The sequence below is a fragment of the Podarcis muralis genome, chromosome 17 (assembly GCF_964188315.1).
Source record: "Podarcis muralis chromosome 17, rPodMur119.hap1.1, whole genome shotgun sequence".
NCBI classification, from domain to species: Eukaryota; Metazoa; Chordata; class Lepidosauria; order Squamata; family Lacertidae; genus Podarcis; species Podarcis muralis.
The window spans coordinates 37,845,504-37,868,675 of NC_135671.1; the positions used below are offsets into that span (position 1 = coordinate 37,845,504).

The 23,172-nt window shown below is 45.3% G+C and overlaps 1 protein-coding gene and 1 long non-coding RNA gene across 2 annotated transcripts in view; both read left to right on the forward strand.

The window, feature by feature from the left end:
* Positions 1–20,071, forward strand: part of LAGE3 (L antigen family member 3) — a 143,489-nt gene extending 123,418 nt beyond the window's left edge. Inside the window, exon 3 of the mRNA XM_077921012.1 lies at positions 19,690–20,071. Within this exon, the coding sequence (XP_077777138.1) occupies positions 19,690–19,801 (112 nt within the window). The 3' untranslated portion in view covers positions 19,802–20,071. The remainder of the gene's footprint in view (positions 1–19,689) is intronic.
* Positions 15,021–15,926, forward strand: LOC144325967 (uncharacterized). The gene is made up of 3 exons (XR_013391141.1): positions 15,021–15,267; positions 15,676–15,731; positions 15,825–15,926. It is a non-coding gene; the product is annotated as an uncharacterized LOC144325967 (long non-coding RNA).
* Positions 20,072–23,172: the final 3,101 nt, after the last annotated feature.

A 23,172-nucleotide genomic window follows, 5' to 3' on the forward strand; every position in this document is an offset into this window, starting at 1 on the left:
ACTGGAAAAGGCACTTCAGGTGTGGTGCGGCGGTTATGAGCGGTGGACTCAGTAGCGAAGCTGCAAGCTCTGGCACTGGGGGCAGAGAGCAGGTGAGTGCGTGGCTTGTGCGCATCCCAGGAGGCATGGAGTGCGTCCCGGGGGCATGGTGCACTGCACGTGGGGGTGTGGTGTGCATCCCGGGGGCATGGCGAGCATCCTGGAGACGTGGTGTGCCGCCAGTGGGGACGTGGCGCCTGGCGCGCCAAGGGAGCGCGGCATGTGTCCGGGCGGGGGTGGCCGCAATGGCACCTCAACAGAATGGTGGTGCCGGGTGCGGTGGGTTCACTCCACACCCATTCCTCCTGAATGAAGAGGCAACTAAATGGGAAAATTGTTCCATCGTGACCTAGCTCTTTGGTCATGATCACCCTGGAGGCAAGAAAGGCATCTATTATGTGGTCATTTATCCAGTTTGATCCTTTCAGTGTGTCTATGTCATAACCATACACACAGATGTTGGCAACTGAACCCACAAGTTACTCGGTTTGTAGACTGAGTGTGTTGAAGGTACAGTTGTGCCATGGGGGAACTGATGTAGAAATCATTGATTTGCCCAAATACTTCTCACTTTGCGTTGAGAATATGGGGCTTCTATCAAAAGAATCAATATTGGTCACTGTCAAATCCTCTTTCCCACTTTTTGGAGTGGAGGTCATCTGAGGTTGAGCGCTTTCCAGGTCTCTCATAGTCAGTCAGTGATCTGTTTTTAAGGAGTCCAGCTCCTCAGCAGCCTGCACTGAATCAGGTGCTGGAACTACAGTTATCTTCTCCTTCAGTCTGGAGAACTTTCTTCCTGAGCTACTCTTCTGCCTTTTATTTCGCTTCAACTGTGTGAGCTGCAACCGGCAAGGCTTCCCTAGTTCTGGGGCATGCCGATAGATTTTTTGGCAGCTATAATATGGTAGGAAGTCCTGGATGATGGGCAAGAGCAGCTCTCTTTCGGAAAAAGGCGGACAACATAATGCTTTCCCTTTACTACCCCTTACCACAAATACACCAAGCTATTAAATTGTTCAGTACCGTAAAGCCCGCTAGTACCATTTGACAAACTGATGGTGCCTTCTCATAGTTTTCATCTTTCTTGGGCCACGGAAGTTCTCCCCTTTGTACAAGATCCAAGATTTGTGATGGATCACAAGCTATATAAGGAAAACTGTATGTTCTGGCGATCTTGAGTGTCTGATAAACTGAGGCTGCAAATGCAAGCTTCCAGTGTTACATAGTCCACGCAAAGTTTCTCTCCAGTAAAAATTTTGCATTGCATATAAGGATAACACCATTGCTTCCATCGTCATTTCTTTCCATTGTGAAAGTCTTTTTAATGCTGCATGAAAACTCTCAGAGACATTTGAGGTGATTCCACTTTTTTCTTTATATATGTTCAGTCTCTTTAGAATCCAGGCCCCAGCATGAGTTATTATTGCTTGGTGCAGTCTTTCCTTAAAGTAGTCCAAGAATGCTTTGCTCCAACCTGTCCTGAGTTTATCAAATTTGAATGTGTAGTCTTGCTCAGAATTTGACCTCAGAAGATCAAAAAAGTCAGCAAGGTATACCTTGGTATCCTCTGAACTGGCCCCATGTCTTTTCAACCAAAATACGATGTCTCTGCGGATGTGATTCCAGCACACCACTCTGTGGCTCTTGAGCAAAACATGATCCAAAGCCTTTTCAATTCCTTTTTCTCTGTCAGACACTAGGACAACTTTTTCTGAATTGAGCAATGGACACTGCTTTGAAAGGGTCTCCTGTGATTGTCCTCTCGCCTGCTGTCATGCATCATGAACATTACAGGAATCAGTGGTGATTCAGCGAAAAGCACATTTTGAAATAATAAAGTAGATAGGAAGAAGGCTCCAAGTTGAAAAGTTGTGTCATATGAAAAAAGCATAGGTAAATCTGTCTTCAGTGATATTATTTTCCCAATTTCAGACGAAATATCCTGTAGGCCCATAACAACAATCACTGTAGGAGAGAGAGAGATATCATGGATGAAGCCTTCAAGGAGTTCTGTTAATTCAAAAACACTGTACAAATCATCACGACTGATTTGTGAACGTTGTCTTTCAAGCTTGTTTCTTTCTTACCTAAGGAAACAAAAATCAAAATTGTATGGAATGCTTGTAAAGTACAGTGGTACCTCTGGTTACATACTTAATTTGTTCCGGAGTTCCGTTCTTAACCTGAAACTGTTCTTAACCTGAAGCACCACTTTAGCGAATGGGGCCTCCTGCTGCCACTGTGCTGCCGCCATGCAATTTCTGTTCTCATCCTGAAGTAAAGTTCTTAACCCGAGGTAATATTTCTGGGTTAGCAGAGTCTGTAACCTGAAGCATATGTAACCTGAGGTCCCACTGTAGTCATGAGAGGTCATTTCATACAACAAAATGCAGTAAAAAAAAAAAAAAAAGAGCCATGGAAGCAAGGAAAAAAGAAATTTTGGGTGCCCAAATTAGGAACAAACCCAAATAAACAATCGATAAAACAGGCAAGAAAATGATTACAATCACAGCATTCAATGATAATCAATGAAGAAATAGCATGGAAAGTTAAAAAAATGAAGCCAAAATTCTTTGAGCATGCAAACAAACCTGGAAAGTTGTTAGCATGGCAATTAAGGAGAAACCAACAGATGAATTATATATATATATATATATATATATATATATATATATATATATATATGTATGTATATATATATATATATATGTAAAATTCATTCCAATGGGAAATTTCTAGATAAAACAAAAGAAATAAGGGAAGCCTTTTAAAAATATTTTCAAAATTTATACAGTAGTGCCCCGCAAGACGAATGCCTTGCAAGACGAAAAACTCGCTAGATGAAAGGGTTTTCCGTTTTTTGAGTCGTTCCGCAAGACGAATTTCCCTATGGGCTTGCTTCGCAAGACGAAACGTCTTGCGAGTTCTTGCGAGTTTGTTTCCTTTTTCTTAAAGCCGCTAAGCAGTTAATAGCCGCTAAGCCGTTAATAGCCGCTAAGCCGCTAAGCCGCTAATAGCCGCTAAACCGCTAATAGCCGCTAAGCCGCTAATAGCCGTGCTTCGCAAGACGAAAAAACCGCAAGACGAAGAGACTCGCGGAACGGATTAATTTCGTCTTGCGAGGCACCACTGTACAAAAGAGGAAATGAAAAGCCAATCAACATACAGGAATATATAAAAAAGAGTAAACTGCCAAAGATAAAACAAGAAGAGATAGTATTCTTAAATACACAAGTAACAGACCAAGAAATCTCCGAGGCAATAAGGCAAATAAAGGTGGGCAAATCATCAGGAACAGATGGATTATCAGCAAAGTGCAATAAAAAATTTAAAGAACACCTTGTAAATCCAATGAAAGATATAATGAATGAAATATTAACAAAAGGGGAAATTTGAGAAACATGGAAGCAAGCTTATATTACCTTGATTCCAAAACAAGATACAGATTTGACCTTGGTCAAAAAATATAGCCCTATTTCAGTTTTGAACAATGATTACAAGATATTTGCTAACATTTTAGCTAATAGATTGAAAAAGGTCTTAAATGTTTAAATACAGACCAAGCGGGATTCCTTCCAGGTAGGCAGATGAAAGATAAAATAAGAAATATTTTAAATGTAATAGAGTATTTAGAAGTAAGAAATCAGAAAAAAGCAGCAATGATGTTTATAGATGTGGAAAAAGTTTTTGATAATGTATCTTTGGACATTATAAGGAAAGTGACGGAATAAATGGAATACAGTATGGAGAAAAGTTTATAAAAGGGATACAAGCTGTATACACAGAACAATGTGCAAAACTAATTATTAACCAGGTGATAACTAATGAATTCCAAATTGGAAAAAGGAATGAGACAAGGATGTCCGTTATCACCTTTATTATTCATTCTGGTCCTGAAGGTTTTGAACAGAAACATAAGAGCAGACAAACAGATTGTGGGAATAAGAACGGGGGAAATGAATTTAAGTTGTAAGCATTTGCTTGTTGACTTGGTAATTACAGTTGAGGAAACAAAGCTATGTCTCCCTAAAGCTTTTGAAAAAATATAAGTTTGGGCGAGTGGGAGGATTTAAATTAAATAAAGGAAAGACAAAAATACTAACCAAAAAAAATGACGGAACTGGAGAAAATAATAATAATAATAATAATAATAATAATAATAATAATAATAATAATTTATTTATACCCCACCCTTCCCAGTTCAAAAACCGGGCTCAGGGTGGCTAACAACAAAATTAAAACACTTAATTATAAAAGCAGCATAAAATACAGTATAAAAACATCAATAACAATAAAATTCAAAATTCAAAAATCAGTTTAGGGAAAATAAGCATTGGATAATCCCCAGGGCTAGCTGGCTGAATTAGTCCTACCTGGGCCAGCGAGGAGGCCAGGGGAGAATTAGCTGTGGGGTCTCAGAGCGGGTGATCTTCATAAAAGGGGAGGGGGAGGGAAGAGAAGGGAAATAAAAGATCAGGCTGAATTAAAATTAAAGGCCAAGTGGAATAGCTCTGTCTTACAGGCCCGACGGAAGGACGTTAAATCCTGAAGAGCCCTAGTCTCATGGGACAGAGCATTCCGCCAGGTTGGAGCCACCACTGAAAAGGCCCTGGCCCTGGTGGAGGATAGTCTGACTTCCTTAGGGCCCAGGTCCTCTAAACTATGGTTATTCATGGACCTTAAGGTCCTCTGCGGGGCATACCAGGAGAGGCGGTCCCATAGATACGAGGGCCCTAAGCCACAAAGGGTTTTTTAAGGTCAAGACCAGCACCTTAAATCTGACCCTGTACTCCACCGGGAGCCAGTGCAACTGGTAAAGCACTGGGTGAATATGCTCCCATGGCAGAGACCCCGTGAGGAGCCTCGCTGCAGCATTCTGCACCCGCTGGAGTTTGTGGGACCGTTTCAAGGGCAGCCCCATGTAGAGCGAATTACAGTAGTCAAGCCTGGAGGTGACCGTCGCATGGATCACTGTAGGAGATTGCAAAAATATAAATTCATTAAAAAGTCAAATATTTAGGAATTTGGCTTGATAATAAAAATGTAAATTTATATAAAGACAACTATGAGAAAGTTTGGAATGAGATGAAGATAGATTTGGAAGTTTGGAAGCGAATGAACCTCTCCTTGATGGGAAGGATAGCAGCAATACAGATGAATGCATTATCAAAGATGTTATTTTTAATTCAGTCAATAGTGATAATAAGCAACCTTGTCTGATATATAATGAATTTGGAAAAAAATGTTTAAAAAGACTTTTGCTAAGAAACCAGAAGAATTACTCCTATAAATTGTAGATCAAGATATTAAAAAAAGAAAACCAGAAATTATGTATGCAGCAACAGCGGCAATAATTATATTAGCACAAACTTGGAGGACAGAAGAAATACCAACGAATGAACAATGGCAAGGGAAGCTTATGGAAAATGGAGAACTTGCAAAACTATCAGATAAACTACATGAAAAGGACAACAAAGACTTTAAAAGAGAAGGGGGACCATTTTCAACATATATGAAGAGGCAACATAAAGAAATGGACTCCTTGGCAGGGTTTGAGAAAACAATCACAATTGTATGCAGCAAAAAGTAAGATAATCTGCATTCTGTGAAATTTTGGCGGAAAAAATGCAGGGTGAACAATATGGAAATAAAGCAAAATAGGCGTATGAGGGAAGTCCAGGGGAGGAGGGTGGAAATATGAAAAATTGTTAAAGATATATCGTTAGAAGAAGTATACATGGAAAAATCAATTAAAAATATTTTTTTAAAAAAGTTTGTTTCTTACCTGCTCCAGGTTTCGTGGCTGAGCTGCAGGCATATGAGCTGAGCTGGTTGCAGGGTCATTACAAAGGTCTTTATAGATTTTTGAGGCCTTAGCACTTGTATCTGAAATCTTTCCTATTACTGAAGGCATTGCCCGTACGTGTGGTCTTAGCAAATTTCTCTTTCTGTCACCATGAGGAAGTGCATGGAATTCCCTCTCATTTCCAATATAGTGTATCAGAACCATTTCACAAGAAGGCTCTAGCAGTCTATAACTGTGCCTTATGAAGTTGTCTGGACTTGAACAAGTTTTGATTTTATGATGAAATTTCCTCAGCTTCGGATTAATTCTCGGCCATCGTCGGACACCACAGTTGATCCAACGATATTGATCACAGCGCCAATCATTTCTTTTCTGAGGAGAACCTTTGAACGAATACAGAAAGACATCACCACCAATAGCCTTGCATGGTGGATCATTTACAATCTTCTGATAATCAGGATGAGATGGAATATGAAGGGCTTCTTCCACTGCAAAAAGGAGTGGTTTTCCTGCAGTATAAGATCATTGTGAAGAGTCCTCCACTCTACATAATTGTGAAAGCTTGTTTCATAAAATATTTTTAAAAATGGAACACGCAGCTCCAGGTCCTTGGGGGACTCTGTGAGCCCTCTAGGTAAAGAGGACTCCCTGTGGTCAGAGATTAAAGAAACAGGCAGGACCAAGGCAAATTGTATAGGGAAGTGGCTAAGAAGTCTGACCCTTACTCTAAAAGCAACTGCTATAGCAGGGTCCACACTCCTCTGGCAGCGAGATGAGTCAGACCTCAAACAGAAGGTGCCCCCCACTTTTATTAGTTCCCCAAATTCCCAGTCCCACCTCCAATATTTCATCATTGCTACATCATTGATGCATCCCACAAGGGGAGGTACGGGGCAGTACCTGGGTAGCAGATAGCTGTCTTTCCCCACCCTTTCCCCATCTCCTGACACCCGTTAACACAAGACACTAAAACTATTTACAGTTCCTGACTCCTCTGGTCAAGTTCCTCACGATTCTTTGGTCCCCTGGAGTCCAAATCCATTTCAGGGTTGCCCATCTTTGTGATCTGTCTGGCATTGGGTTAGGTGTTTCCCCTGCGGAGAGGCCATTTGCCTACTGAGTCTATGCTTCCTGGTAAATGGCTCTGAGGTTTTTGTGGTTCATTCTGTGGTCGGTCATATACATGGTTACAGAAATTTCAGACATTAATCGTGGGAGGGAGGGGAAGCCTGGAGACCCCACCCCATGAGTACACACTTACAATGAACATAGCACAAACATCACCCACCCACCCAAATGCTTTTCCATGGCCCGACTAAATTGTTACAATGTACCCAAATCAATAGACCATGTCTGATTTAATCAACTGTTTCCGCTTTTGAGTGAAAGTGTTTTTCTTTCTACATAGGACCCCATAGTGTTTTCAAATATTAATATAAAATAAACCACCCCATGCATCTGCACTATTCCGCTTTTGATTTACAGGAGGAGGGCTGCCAAAGGAGGGAGGTATGCAACACGTGACTGGCAGCCATAATCCTTTCTGCAAGAAGTCATGTTCGCAGCAATCTCCCCTTCCTAAAGATAAGGTCACTAGCAAGTGCCAGACTGCTCCTCATGGACTTACTGTGCTGGTCCCGTGGGTTACCGAGAGGTGAGGTCCAAGTCCGGTCTGTGGTCAAAGGTGCAACGTGGAGGCAGTCCATAGTAGCTGAAGCTGGGTGCAGGGCAGGGAGTCGGGTGAAGTCAGGAACAGGCTTGCAAGCAGGGAACCAGGGCAGGGCAGGAGCTCAGGCAGGAACTAGCAACTAACAATGTTGCTCCCGCAACTTGGGACTGGGGCCGGCCGGCTTTTGTCTGCCCCAAGGCATAGGGCGGCCCTGGTCCTCTGGTGACTCTCGCCTCTCCTGGCCTGGAGGCGAGCACTCCTCCTGCGGGAACTTAGTTCCCTCTGCCTCTCTGCCCTGAGCCTCTGCAGCTCAGGAGAGGCTGGAGGGTTACCGGACCCAGAGGCAACCCAGAAAACTGTGGAGCCATAATTATATATATATATTCAAATTTAGGAGGATAGGGAAGTACAGAAAGGGAAAGGGGAAAGGGGGAGGGGATAGATAATATTGATAGAGAGATAGAGGGATAGAGAGATATAGATAGATAGGCAGATTAGAAATTTAAAAGACCTATAAAGATTATCAAATCCTACAAAGTACTGAGCGCAAATATAACATTGAATCACAATGGCACAAAATAGGAGGGCGATTTTTATCATATGTGGTGGTTGTGTGAGCCTATCAAAAAATTCTGGGAATCTATTTACAATGAACTAAAAAAAAATCTTTAAATATACCTTTATAAAAAAAACTGAAGCCTTTTTGCTGGGGATAATTGGAGAGGAAATCAAAAAGGAAGATCAAACACTCTTTCAGTACGTGACAGTGGCTGCTAGAACTCTAATAGCGCAGAATTGGAAGACATCAAAAATCCCAACTATAAACGAGTGGCAATCCAAACTATTTGATTATTTAGAATTGGCAAAAATGACACAGAAAATAAGAAATCAAAAAGACATAAAGTTTAACAAAGAATGGAATAAATTTATGACATACATGGAAACAGAGGTAAAAAATCTAAAAATCACAGTAGGTGTGACATAACACTTGTGATGTAAAGAGTTTTTTAAGGAAAAGAAACTGCAGATAAAAAATAATATAATATATTCTGAAACCGAGATGAAGGGAAGTCAATTAGTGTTGTGTGTTATTTAGTAAATGTAACCTAATTTGTTGGTATCTTATGTTAGGAGATGTTTTTTCTTTTGTTTTCTTTATTATTATTTCTCTTTTTTATGTATTTCTTTTTTGTGTGTATGTGTTATGTATGTTTCTTTCGTTTGTTTTAATGTTTGATGTAGCAAAACGAATTAAAATCAATTAAAAAAAATGAATCACAATGGCACAAAATAAGTCAGCAAGCTGACATTTACCAAGAGTTAGACAAAGGTTAGTGTACTAAATATTATTTACAATTCTTGGTAGTTTGCTATTAGAGAAATACTAGATATTTCTTCAACACCTCAGGACACATTTTCCACCGGATTTTGATGAACACCAGTTCGCTAATAGGAGAAATAGGTCAACAGATGATGCCATAGCCACAGCTTTTCTCCTTGCAACTGGAGAGACCGGGGAATTATGTCAGAATGCTGTTTATTGATTATAGCTCGGCTTTTAATACCATTCTTCTGGACATTCTTATTAAAAAGCTGATGGACCTGGACCTTTCCTCTACCATCTGTGGTTGGATTAAAGACTTTATGAGGGATCGCACACAAATAGTGAGGATTGGGCCTGTTACATCTACCTCTGAAGCTCAGCACTGGCACCTCACAGGGATGCTTGCTGAGTCCCTACCTGTACTCGTTGTATACATATGATTGTATTTCATCTGATCCATCCACTGCAATTATTAAGTTTGCAGATGATACCACCATAATGGGTCTAATTACAGGTGGAGATGAATCAGCATATAGGGAGGAGGTTAAAAAAGTCTTCACATGGTGCCTAGAGAATAACTTGCACCTAAATATCAGCAAGACAAAGGTGATGGTGTTGGACTTTTGGAGGAAGAGAGGGGAACTAGCCCTGTTGTATATCAGGGTGGGTTGTGTGGAGAGAGTCTCTTCCTTTAAATTCCTGGGAGTTTACCTTAGTGAAGACCTCACTTGGAAAATCAATACAACCCAGGTGGTTAGGAAGGCCCAACAGAGACTCCATTTCCTCAGGGTCCTGCAAAAGAACAAGGCCAAACAAAAACTGATCTCCTTCTACCTGGCCACAATAGAAAGTGTCCTTTCATACTTTATTAAAGTGTGGTACGCTGGTTTGATATACATCTATATTTTCTGCAGCCAAAGATGGAGAAGCTCTATACAGTCAGCAGAAACAAGACCTGGAGCTGACTGTGGCTCAGATCATCAGCTTCTTATAGCAAAATTCAAGCTTAAACTGAAGAAAGTAGGAGAAACCACTGGGCCGGTAAGATACAATCTAAATCAAATCCCTTATGAATACACAGTGGAAGTGAGGAACAGGTTTAAGGATTTAGATTTGGTGGAGAACTATGGATGGAGGCTCGTAACATTATACAGATGAAGAACTATGGATGGAGGCTCGTAACATTATACAGGAGGCAGCAATGAAAACCATCCCAATGAAAAGGAAATGCAAGAAAGCAAAGTGGCTGTCCAACGAGGCCTTACAAATAGCGGGGGAGAGAAGGCAAGCAAAATGCGAGGGAAATAGTGAAAGATGTGGCTCACATTTTTTGGTTATTGGGGGGGGGGATCTCAACCCCAATATTCTATCTTTGACCATGTCTCTTTTTTGACAGCCACTGCCAAAATGGAAATAGCTGTCAGGTGGGAAATGGGGGGAGGCCCTCACTTTACAAACTTGGTTTTACCCACGTATGGGACATGGCACAATTTGGGAGTTTGAATCAACACAGCAGTGTGATGATAAATGGGCAGGGTAAAAAGGAGAAATTTCTAAGTACTGTACATGGTAATTGTTCATTGATTACATAGGCGCCGACTCCATGGGGCCTGAGGGGGCCCGAGCCCCCTCAAAAATTTTATTGGGGGGGCTCTGCCCCCCCAATAATTTAAGAAAATTATTGGGCGCGCGCAGCGGAAACGTCCTCCGCCGGTGACGTCACCCGGGCCTTGCGGAAAAGGCGCTGCGGGAGTCGCCGCCGCCGCGGCGGGGCCGCTGCAGAAGGGTGAGTGGCGAGGGCGGGACGGGGCCGCGCGCTCCTTTCCTCGGCTGCCCTCGTCGCGCGCCTTGGCTCCCGCGGCCGGTGAGGGGAGCCCGGGCCGCGCGCGGCTGCTGCTGCCGCCGCCGCCTCTCCTGGGGGCGCCGCCTCCCCGGGCGGGAACACTGCGGGTGCGCGAGGGAGGAGGGCGGCCCCCGGGGGCTGGGAGAGCCGGGCTGCCGTGGCCGAGAGGGCTGCTCTGCCGGGCGCCGCTGACATTGGAACTTAGAAAACTTCCCGGGGCAGGACCCCGGTATGGGCCCCCCCAATATTTTTTATAAGTCGGCGCCCCTGATTGATTATATCAACAAATTGGCACTGTCGTTATGACCACCTGCCCCAGGTGTATCCAGGATTTCTTTTTCTGGGGGGGGGGGAATTAGGGTTGCCATATTTTGAAGAGCAAAAAAGAGGACGCCGTGAAGATTCTCATTTTAAATACACCTACTGTATGTAGGCTATAGAAGCTGTGATATATTGCTGGGGGGGGGGGGGGAGAGAGAAGATGAGAAAAGTTGGGGAAAGCAAGTCTTCAATCACCAGTCTTGTCTAGGGCTCATCCAGAAAGTATAGCCAGAGACATTTTGGCAAATTTTTAGAATGCTACCCCTGAAAAAGAGGATGTGTCCTGGAAAAAGAGGACACATAGCAACCGGGGGGGGGGCAGAACTGAGTTACCTGCGACACAATTGGTCAGTTAAGTATTTTTTTATTTACTTGATTAGGGGGGCAGTTCCCCCCCCGAACCCCTGGCCACTCCACCTGCAACCAGGGGCGGAGGAAGGGTGGTGCGGTAGGTGTGGGGCCGTCCTGGGTGTCCCCACTGAGGGGGGTGACAAAATGCCAGGCAGCACTCACCACAGAGCCTGCAGTGAGCCCAAGGCTCTGCGCTTTCCAAACACTTTGCCCACTGCCTCCCCCCCCCCCCAGCTGAAGGGTGACTGAGTGGGAGGAGGCAGACAGACTCTGGAGGCCCCACAGTGCGCCCTGCCCCATGGATGGCTTGCCCCACCCTCGCCCTGCCCCTATGGGCAGCTTGCTCCCCAGGCGCCCAAGCGGCTTCCTCCGCCACTGACTGTCCCTGGCAGTAATACTGGTTTTAGCCCTCTCACTGGTCAGAGCTGAAGTTGGGATTTACAACTTTAAAACGAGATGCTACAAATTTTCCCTTGTGATCTCCATAGTAGACAATTTTAAATGTTGCTTGTAGATGGGGGGGTAGACAGCTTTAAATTTCTTAGCATTTTCTTAAAGCATTTTCTTAAAGCGATAGGCTATGCATTTTGGGGGCCCTGGGGCCCCTCCCCCAAGGAGAACCTCCAAAAAGGCACCCTGTGGAGGAGAGTTTCCTGCCTGTCACTCAAAGAAGAATTCATACTCAGGCTGCAGTGTCTACCAAAATCTTTAATGTTCAGATCAGTGCGATACTTGGGCAAAATGTCCTTAAAAGGCACAGCAGATTCTACACATAGCCAAGCAAACAAAGACATGGACCCAGGAATGAGACATACCCTGGCTTAGGAGCTAACTCCTCTTAAGCCCATAACCCCCCAAAATTTTTAGGGGGCCGGGAACCCCCCCAAAAAACTGTTGATGGCCATTGCCATTTAATTGTGTGTGGTGTGTCATGTGGCTATGTAGGGCAGGGCTTACCGCCCCCCCATATTTTATTCAAGTTGGCCCCCCAGCAACCCTGTTATTAGGGAGTGGGGCCGGCACTAATTTCTCCCCCATGCGCAGTGATCCCATGTTGAAAACAAACCCATTGGTATCCACTGTATTAATGCGCCAAGGGACTATTTTATGTGTCCTTGTGACCAACAGGTGGTGGAAGGAGCGAGCCAGAATCTAGTGAGTGAGACTGTCCCTGGCAGTAATACTGGTTTTAACCCTCTCCCTGGCCAGAGCTGAAGTCTCACTGAAGTTGTTATTTACAACTTTAAAAAGGGATACAACAAATTTTCCCTTGTGATCTCCATAGTTGGCAGTTTAAAATGTTGCTTGTAGATGATAGAAAGATAGACAGACAGACAGAAGCTAAATAGATTCAGTAACTCCCTAAAAAGTGTTAGGAGACGCAATACATTTTAAATTTAAAGGAAACAAAGAAAATAAGAAAACCAACAAAGAATTAATCATAGTAAAACAGGGAGAGTAAATTCTGGACAGATGCTAGACTTTGAGAAAGCCCCCAAAAGAAAGCTTAGCCAAGAAAAATTTAAACTAAAAACTCATAAAAAACACCAAGATGAAGATTTTAAAGAGAATCAAGAAAAGCAGATACACCTGATGACTAGAAAAGCCAAGGGAAAACAAAGACACATGAAGGAACACAACGGGCGAAGTCAAGTTTATTTCCCTTTCGACCAACAAGTCTTTGGATGTACAAAGGAGCAGAGGAAAGGGTAGGTGGAGATGAAGTCTGCTTCAAGCAGAGTGAAGAATAATTGCAGAAAATAGAAGGCTTTTCTTTTAAAAGGCAACTGGAGAAGCCATTTCATAAAAAGAAGGCTGGCGTTTCTGTTGCCGAAGTGATTATTATCATTACTGTTGTTACTATTTATTGAATTTCTATACTGCCCTATACCCAAAGGTCTAAGGGCGGTTCACATAAAATATCAAATGCACCAAATCGAAACAAAAAGAACGACCCAAGAACGGGTTCCCAGAGCAGAGACAGCAGGAGTCAGGCTACCCCTGTCCAGAGAGGGGCGCAACTGGGCCACCAGCTGAAGCTGATGGAGGGCACTGGGGGTCACTGAGCGCCTTCCCTTGTCTCTCGACAGGTGCAGGGTGACCAAGGCCGTTTCCGGGCCAAAGGCAAGCCTAAACCCTGATGGAAATGGACCCAGAAAACCAGCTTCTTCCAAGAGCACCTGGATCTGGTCTGCAACCACTCGCTCCAGAACCTCGCTCCAGAAGTTGGAAAAACCAAGACGGGTAAGATTTTAAGACAGGTAAGACTTAGAAGTGAGAAGGGTAGGGGGATCTAAGGGGATCCAGGGGGATCCAGAGGGAAAGAAAGCTGTGCATGTGATAAAGAGCAAAGCAGAGGCGCAGAAGACAACATAGTTCCATTTAATTTCATGTTAGCTCAGGATGCCTTGTTGACAAAAATGCTTTGCAGCCATTTTGTGGTAGCTTCTTGGGGACTATAGATGAGCTCCTTTGCTAATGGGAAGAACTTCCTTTCATTTATAATGTGGCTTCCCAGGAGTAGAATAACAAACCCTCTTGAGCAGCTGCTTAAAAGTGGTGGCATTTGGCACATGAAGCCAAACAAATTGTACTTACTGGGCAACTGCAGAAGAGGGTCACCAAAATATTGTTGAGTTTTTGTTCCTTCCGAAGTGTATAAATCCAGAAGGTTCCAAACATGCCAGCATTTTGCATCCTCGCCAGTACTTCTGTTCCTAAAGTAGAATACCCATTTAGAATACCCATTTTAAAAGCTGATGCATCAAACTGCTTCCTTTGTCTGTAGCAATTGCCTTGCTGATTTCAGTGTGAAAAAGCAAATAAGGCATTTTGAGGGTGAATCTACTGATGGCAATGGGAGAGGCGGCCTGGTAGAGGCACTGGAGTGAGTAGAGGTTTTCACCATTTTCCCGGCCATTTTTAAGCAAAAAAAGTGCAGCAAACATTTAAGAACAAACATATTCACAATTAGGAAGGATGAGCCGTGACCATTTTTTCCTGTACATAAAGGGCAGAAAATGTTGTCTGTTAATGGTAAGGCTGAAATGACTGAGAAAATATTTGAAATCTTATGAATCCCGACTCTCTGGCCATTTTTACTCATACATAAGGGGGTGGCTGATTGTTCCACTAATGACCAGAGCGGGGCCACACAAAATCATAATAACCCACATTTGTGAAACGTTTTGGAATAGAGATCTGTACCCTTCAATCCTGTAGATAAAGGAGGCATGTAGCTCCCAATTTTCTTTGCCTGGGGTACATGTATGATTGCTTTATGCAGGGAACATATCCATAAATGCTGAGACTTTATTAGAAATTTAATTTGACCCAAATTGTATTGCTGTCTTTTTGGTGAAAACTTGCACGATAGGATTGATAGTTGCTGGGTTTCCATCAAATACTAAAATACTTAAATACCTTCAAATGTAATCGTAGCTTCTAATAAAAAAGAATTTTGAATTATCAGAGGTGGCGATAGGCACTAATAACTAACAAGTGATCTCTAAATGCTCTATAGTAATTATGGCAGCAATACAGTTGTGTGTCTTCTGGCTGAAGGTCAACTAGGTGAGTATCTTGTGCTTGACTGAGGGGAAAATCTCTGTTGTGTTCTGCCTGCAACTCTTTGTACAAAGATTCTTTCAGGTCGCAGTGAGGGGGACCATTCAAGCACCCTGAGCCTGTTGGAGAAAAGGTAGGCTCTAAATGGAATCATACATCAAATATGCAAACTAAATATTCCAAAGAGCTTGTATTGAGCAACATTGGTTATTCAATCCCTGTTTCAGAAGAGCTGCGAACTCGAAAGCCTAATGCAGTCACTCTGCGTGCTTCTACCTGGAGGGACTTCTCTTGTCGGGACACCACTGCAGGGGAGGCCCTTTCCTGTGCCATCACCACACAATAAGGTACATCTTTGGGTGGGACACCATCCTTGTTTGGTTCCAGCTCTTTTTTTTACAGACCTCACAGAGCTACCTGTGCCGGAAGCAGATCTGCTCCATTGACAAGTAAGAGGCAGTGTCAGAGCTCTTGATCCATCAGGTGAACATCTGCAGTGCAGGATTGAGAGACACCTGCGTCTTGACTGCACTGCTTTAGGTAACCGGCTGTTTTTGCTCCTGTGTCTGGAGGGGAGGGCTGCTGAAGACCCTAGTCTCTTCCAGGTGCATCTCAGGGACGCAAGAAATAGAATTTTGCAAGCCTTAAGGAAACTTAATGGCAAGTGAACTTCACATTCCACAATTCAGTGATCTTTTTCAGTCCAATCCTTTTGGGCTGGCTTCTCCATTCCCCCCCGCTTGATCTCTTCACAGTTCTGTCCAAGAGCCCATCACACTCAGGGGAAGCCAGCTCTTCCTGCAGAAGTCAGGTCAGTAAGAAGAGCTGGGTTCCAAAAACATTTCTCTGGAATTGGCGGGAAAGGGCCGGGGACAAAGTACTGAGTCCAGATTGCTTTTCACAGACCAGCAGAAGGAACTTCCAGGCCCATGAATTCACACTTCGGAGGGACAAACAAAAAGGTGAGCATAAAGGCAGAGTTTGAAGACTGGAACCAGTCTCTCTGTCCTGCCCTGCAAATTAATGGCAGTCAACGTGGCACTCTGTGACTTAAACACATCTAGGTGAATATCCCTTGCTAATGGCAAGGGATAAAACCTCGATTGTGTTCTGTCTGCAACTTCATAATTCTTAAGGGTTTTCTTTTTTCCTGAGAGAACATTCTGTATTCAGAGTGTTCTCTCAGGTTTTGCTTTTCACCTTGTTGCATTGGCCAAAAAAAAGCAAAAGACGCTGGTGGTTGGCGCTCCTGGTTTCCAGGACGGGGTTCAAGCCCCTGCGGTGTCCCTGCTTACTTCCAATGCAACCTCTGTCTGTCTGTCTCTCTCTCTCTCTCTTTCTCTATCTCTCCCCCTTAAGAACTAAGTGAAGCGCAAAGTGCTCCTCTGATGCATCACTGGTGTGTGTCTAAGACAAGGTGGATTACATGGATGCTTCCCATCCTAGCACTCCTTGCCATAGGGAGCAAATATACTGTATAAAAGACTGTCTTTTAATTTGGCATTTTTTAGAAAGTAACCTAAATATACAAACAAACGGATCCTATTTAGATTATGCAGAATGTGGAAAAGGCCGGGATGAAAGAGGAAATGGCATGACGTTCACTCATTAGCAGAAGAAGAAGAGCAAATATAAGATGCTCAGGTGTTCTATTTTACAGAAGACAGTCATCAGTTTCCAGGGCTATCAGAGGCTTAAGATGTGGACAGGTGACAGTTCTCTGTATGAAGGTGTCCTCTGTTTGAATGGCCGGGCATTCCAGGTCTGGCTGAAAGATACAGAAGGAAGAGCGGGGCACTGAAGTTGCCCATCAACAGAGAGCACCTTGGCAGCAGACTAAGCACAACCACCCAGGCCACAGTCTTCCCCGCTACAGTGAGATGTATAATATTCCCATGTAGAATTATAGGGTGACCTAACACATCAGTCGGGACGCGGGTGGCACTGTGGGTTAAAGCCTCAGCGCCTAGGACTTGCCGATCGAAAGGTCGGCGGTTCAAATCCCCGCGGCGGGGTGCGCTCCCGTCGTTCGGTCCCAGCGCCTGCCAACCTAGCAGTTCGAAAGCATCCCCGGGTGCAAGTAGATAAATAGGAACTGCTTACCAGCGGGAAGGTAAACGGCGTTCCGTGTGCTGTGCTGGCTCACCAGATGCAGCTTGTCACGCTGGCCACGTGACCCGGAAGTGTCTCCGGACAGCACTGGCTCCCGGCCTATAGAGTGAGATGAGCGCACAACCCTAGAGTCTGGCAAGACTGGCCCGTACGGGCAGGGGTACCTTTACCTTTACCTTTAACACATCAGTCAGGAACGTGGGTGGTGCTGTGGGTTAAACCACAGAGTCTAGGACTTGCTGATCAGAAGGTCAGCGGTTCAAATCCCCGCGATGGGGTGAGCTCCCGTTGCTCGGTCCCTTGCTTCTGCCAACTTAGCAGTTCGAAAGCATGTCAAAGTGCAAGTAGATAAATAGGTACCGATCCGGCGGGAAGGTAAACGGCGTTTCCATGCGCTGCTCTGGTTTGCCATAAGCGGCTTAGTCATGCTGGCCACCTGACCCGGAAGCTGTACGCCGGCTCCCTCGGCCAATAAAGTGAGATGAGCGCCGCAACCCCATAGTCTGCCACGACTGGACCTAATGGTCAGGGGTCCCTTTACCTTTACTTTAACACAGCAGTCGTACTCAAGGTAATATCATATATCCGGCTAAGTCATACTTGGAATCACTGAAATCAATGGGTCTAGTGACTATGACTTAGTAGGAGATAATAATATTTTAAAATGTGCATCTACACAGAGCGTATGCAAATAGAGGTTCATTCCTTTGGACAAGTGTCAATGGCCACTCTAAGCAAAGACGTGTCCAATTTCTGCGATCGGGGTTATCCAGGGATGCAATATTGTATGTTCAGTCAGGCCCTTTTGTTTTCTCCTGATCATGAGGAATCCAGTTTGACCCTAAGTAAGTTTACTTTGAAGGAAGTCGGAGTGCTTCCATAGTCTTACTCCCTAGTAAGTGCACGTTGGGGTAGGGCTATAGCTCCGTTTTAGAGTGCATGCTTTGTATGCAGGAGGTGGGGTCCCAGGCATTTCCAGACAGGGCTGCTAAGAAAGATCCTTCCAGAGCCACTGCAAGTCAGGGATACCCAGGCATCAGAAGAACTATCCACCCAGATCTTCAGGAGGGCCAGAATTGCATTTTGCAACGTTTTCCACATTAGGTTGTGAAAATTTCTTTCTTCAGGGCGGTATGGTGCTGAAGGGAACGGCACACCTTCCCCTGCACACACACACACAGACGACAACACACACACACACACACACACAGAGAGAGAGAGAGAGAGAGAGAGAGAGAGAGAGAGTATATTGGGGAATGGAAGCACCAATGACTCACACTTCCTTTTCCAATATTTATTTTAGTGCATGTAATTCCCCTCTTCCACAAAATTCCAGTATTACTGTATTAGAATGAAGCATATGGGACACTAAATGTGACACTCATTTGGTACCAATGTTCTGGTTACATGCCACAGAAGTGCTCTGGCCTGGCCGTGTCAGAGCTCTGCAGTCAAAAACCAGGGACTAGAAGCTCTCTCAGAAATATTAAACAGAATACAAAAGTGACCTTGAATAAGAGAGAGTGTCTCTTGTTGGAAAGGTAGGCTGTGTGGGCCTGTGTTTGTGTGTGTCATTTTCTTGTACATTTTATGCTCCTTATCGCTACCCCCAACATCTGTGAGCTGAGGATCCCTTTCGCATCATCATTGGCCTAGATTGCGCTGGGCTCCCTGGCCCCTGACCCCGAGCCCCGCAAAGAAGGGATCAGCAAGGAACTGGATGTGACGGAGGACATCTTGCATGTGTGAGTATTGGCCGGGCGCCCCCTTCTACAAGAGGCAAGGTGTGTTGGCAGCCGGGGCACATGGTGGGCTCTGAGTCCTGTGTCCAGCCTGCAGGAAGGTCTCCTGCACAAGCTGCAGGAGGATGAGAGACAAGGTGGCGCCGTAATGGATGGCATGTTGGACTTCAACCAGGGTTTAAACAACAACAACAGTTTTATTATTTATTATTAGTTATTTATCTCCTTGACATCTGATGGGAGGATGTTCCACAGGGCGGGTGCCACCACCAAGGAGGCCCTCTGCCTGGATCTCTGTAACCTCATTTCTCACAGGAGGGAACTGCCAGAAGGCCCTTGGAGCTGAACCCCTTTGAATGAGTCTGTTTCTTGGCCTGACCTATCCTGCAGGGTTGTTTTGAGCATAACATGGAGGCAGAGTGGGGTGCAAGTAAAATAAAGTTGTGTGCTGAGCAAGACCTGCATTTGGATCCGTGTGCTTCTGCACACAGGACAACTTCCTGGGGAATGGAGGAATCTGCCTATCATCCATTTAGCACAGGACCATCTGCAGTTTTTCAGGGGGAAAGACAGGCGTAGCTCCCAGACCTACCAGGGATTGACCATCTGCATGCAAAGCGGCTGCTCTCCCACTGAGCTGGGGCCCTTCCCCAAGGGGGGGGGGGTTGTGCCCACTGCTAGTGAATGAAAGTTGGTGAGATGCCCTTCTCATCATCCCTTGCCTGCAGAGATGAAGACTTCTGCACCCCGACCTTCTGTTGTCTCCCCTTGCTGACTTAGCTGCCAAAATCATTCATCTCTCACAGCACTCCCATAACATGATGCTCCTCTCTGCCTGCTCCTGGATGCAAGTGTTAATGTTTTATGTTTCAGTCTACATAAAATATACATATATATACGGTAATTTTTTTGCAGTCGATGGAGAGCAGATGAAGCCCGGATTCTGCGTGTGTCCATCAGCTCCTTCCTGGAGCATCTCTCCTTGGTGGTGGAAACGATGGACCTGTTTGGGCCTCCTGTGGCTTGATAGATGGTTGCAACAGGAAGCTTCCCCATAGTCTTGGCTGGACTCTGGACTTGCCCATGGGCTACTGATGTCAGAGGAGGCCCTGAACATGCCATCCTTAGAGCCAAGATGTTGCTTTGTGTTCTGGAGCCAGCGGGGAACTCTCTACTCCCGATACTCTTGGACATTGATAGATTTTGGGTGCTGAGAAGCAGGCAAGCCTGGGACTGCCTTGATATAAGACAAAGTACATAGAATCTGGAGCTCTAATAAATTATCCAGTGTACTTTACTTTATAGTCTGCATGTGTTAACTGATTAAATATATTTGAGCCGGCTCACCATATTGATTAATCAATTACACAAACACAAGCAAAATCTTAACCATAGTGTTTTGGGGTGGGGGTTTTCTTTTTGAGGCTCCTGAACTGAGATGATGTCATAAGAGAGAAAATTCTAACAAAAAGACAGATGCTGATGTTCATTGTTTAGAAAAGGGAAAGCCATCTGTTTTCTAGAAATAGAAACAGGAAAACCATCAATTCTTTTTCGTCAAATTTGTCAAGAAGGCAGTGCTCTGAGGCTTGTGAGTTTATAAATTGTGACTTTGGAGTTAAATGAAGCTGACAGATCTATGCTTCTCTTCTTCCGATCTGTTCTCTCATACATCAGCCATGGAAAACCGCAGGCACTCCAGGTGTTGCTGGACTCCAGTTCCCTTCAGCCCCATCCAGCATGGCCGAAGGTCAGGGATAATGGGAGTTGTAGTCCTTGTAGCACCGGGAGAGACACGGGTTCCCCATCCCCATTGCTGCGTCTCTCTGTCTCTCTTGCCACCAGGGGGAAAGCAGCTAATAGCTGGCAGTGAGGAAGAGGAGAGGGCCAAGTGGCAGAGGAGCCAAAACAGATGGTGTGGCCTTGAAGTCCTATTTACCGTATATAGGAAGATTTGCCTTATTTCCTTCTTTCTGGCAGGGCTCTTACTTTTAAACAGCAAGCAAAACTTTGCCACCTTTGCATTCTGGTGAAAGCTTCACCTGTTGGATTTCTGTTTGGCATTTGTCGTAAGTTACACTTGTAGCTTGCAGCTCCCTCTTGAAGGCACACCTGCTGAAACCTGGGTTTGTGCTTGTGTAAAAAGACCCAAGAGCGCTTCTTGCCAGCCATTGCTGTTCCTGAACCAGATAGTCTTGCCCAGTTATCCATGCTCTGGTAACCTCCAGGGTGGGATTACTGCCATGCGCTGTAAGTGGGGCGATCCTTGAAGACCGTTTCAGAAATAACTAGTGCAGAATGCAACTGTCAGGTCCCAAATTGTCATACAGCACCAGACTTAACAGCCTTGCACTGGTTGCCTTTGTGTGCCTGACCCCAATTCAAGGGGTTAAAATTGACACACAAACCTTAAAAGACTTGGGACCCAGATAATTGAACGCACATGAGTCTCTTTACCAACTTGCTCATGTGCCTAGATTGGCAGGAGAGACTCTGGACTGGCCATAAGGAGGCCATAAATCAGGCAGGCAGGTGGGTACTGGCAGAGTTTGGGGGGCAGACCCCTCTTAGCCCCAGTGGACCAGCCTCCACTTTCTCCCTGGGCTTAGAAAAACAGGGAAATAAACGGACAACATGGCCCAGAGTGACCCACCTTGTAGGAGGGAAGCTAAGATCAAAGGCAGTAAAGGAAGTCGCATTCTTGAGCCGTCTAGCATTTTTATTCAAGATGCTTCAAGATGCTAAGCGTGGTCTGAGATGACATCAGCCCCGTCCGTCGGAATGGGGCGATGATGGCATTTCTTGAGGGGCGGAGGGAAGTTGGCTGATCTGGGTTGCCTGAGAGATCGCCCCCCCCCGGACCCGCCTCCTCTCCCCTCCCTTTGGCCTCCTGCCACCGCGCACAGCTCCCTTTGGCCCATTCCTAAAAAGGTTTCGTTGCAGAGATATCAGGATTCCAGCCGTGTGAATCATCCCGCACCGGGTCTCTCAGGGGTGCCAATTATAGGCTCTTGCCCCCCCCTCTTTTCCCTTCATTTTTGGTGAGCCAATGAAACTCCCTCGCTTTCCCCCTCCCCCTTGTTTATTTCTCTGGATCCTGGCATTGCTAGATGTGCGGCTTGGGGAGAAAAAGGCATTTTCCATTAATCGCCTTTGCGCCTCCATCAATTATCCCCATCTCTGGCAGCGCCGCGGTTCCTGGAAGTGGGGTGCGGGGGTCGGGGGTCCAGAAAGGGATTAGAATTGGGGCTGGAAGATCCGACTGCTCCCTTACTATAAAAGGAGCGTGCCAGGGAGGGCAAGGCGGTTGCACGATGGTTCTCCAGCGACAGATGAAAGGGAGCAAGACGCCTGTCGGGGAAGCAGAAGATTAGCTCGGCTCGGCGGCAGTGCAGCAAGCCGGCCACCAGATGGCGCCCTCCCCCCGCCCTTGGCCGCTTCACCTCGGCTCTCCAAAGCCCCCTTGTATTTATTTATATTTTTCAAATTTTCAAATTAATTTTCCAAGAATTTTTAAGACAAACAAACATGCATCCTAGTTGTACCGTAATTAAACCAACCTTAATAACATTGTTAAGTGACTTCCTCAAATCTCCCTGGTTGAGTTTCATTGAGGATCATTTTAACAGTTTTCCAAAATCAATTTTCTCTAAAAATTAACTTGATCACTTAACATCTTTCATGCTTTCTAATTTAGCTTTAAACATCTTAATTCCTATCCTTACATATTTAAATCCTAAGCCTATCTGGTGTTTGCAAGCTTCCAAAGCCCCCTTTTGACGGAGACGCAGAGATCATTCCGGAGAGAATTCCTCTTTGCGCGCACATGTCTTTGGCCACTGGCCTCTTGCACCCCGACCCCCGCATCTGGCGCTGGCCTTTGCTGCTCTGGCGAGTGGCTGGCAGCTTCTCTTCCTGCTGGTCCTTCCCCAGAAACAGCTGCATTTCTGCATCAGTACAGAAGGCGATTCCCACTCCATCCCATCATCACCCCCAGTTCTAAGCAGCTGCTGAAGCTCTTGTGCGCCTCTGGGGAACCATGAACGCTCTCTTCCTTGCGATGGCTAGCTTTTCTCTCCCCCCCCCCCCGCCCATTTTTTATTTTAAAGGGGGAGGAATCAATCACATCTGGGCTCTGCAAAACCTCACCCTGAGTGGCTCTTTATTACCCCCCGGGGATGAGGGGAGGCCGGGGCAGATGGTCAGGGAGCACGTGTCTGTGGAAGCAGGAGAAGGGGCGCCCCACACATCATCTGCAACCCATTTCCTCAGGCTGAGATCTCCGATTGTGGATTTGAGGATCTGGTGGTGGGGAGGAATCGAACTGCTACCCCCTTTCTTCTGCTAGACCACTGAATTGCCTTCCACCCCCCACCCCCCAGGCTTGGCAAAGCACCC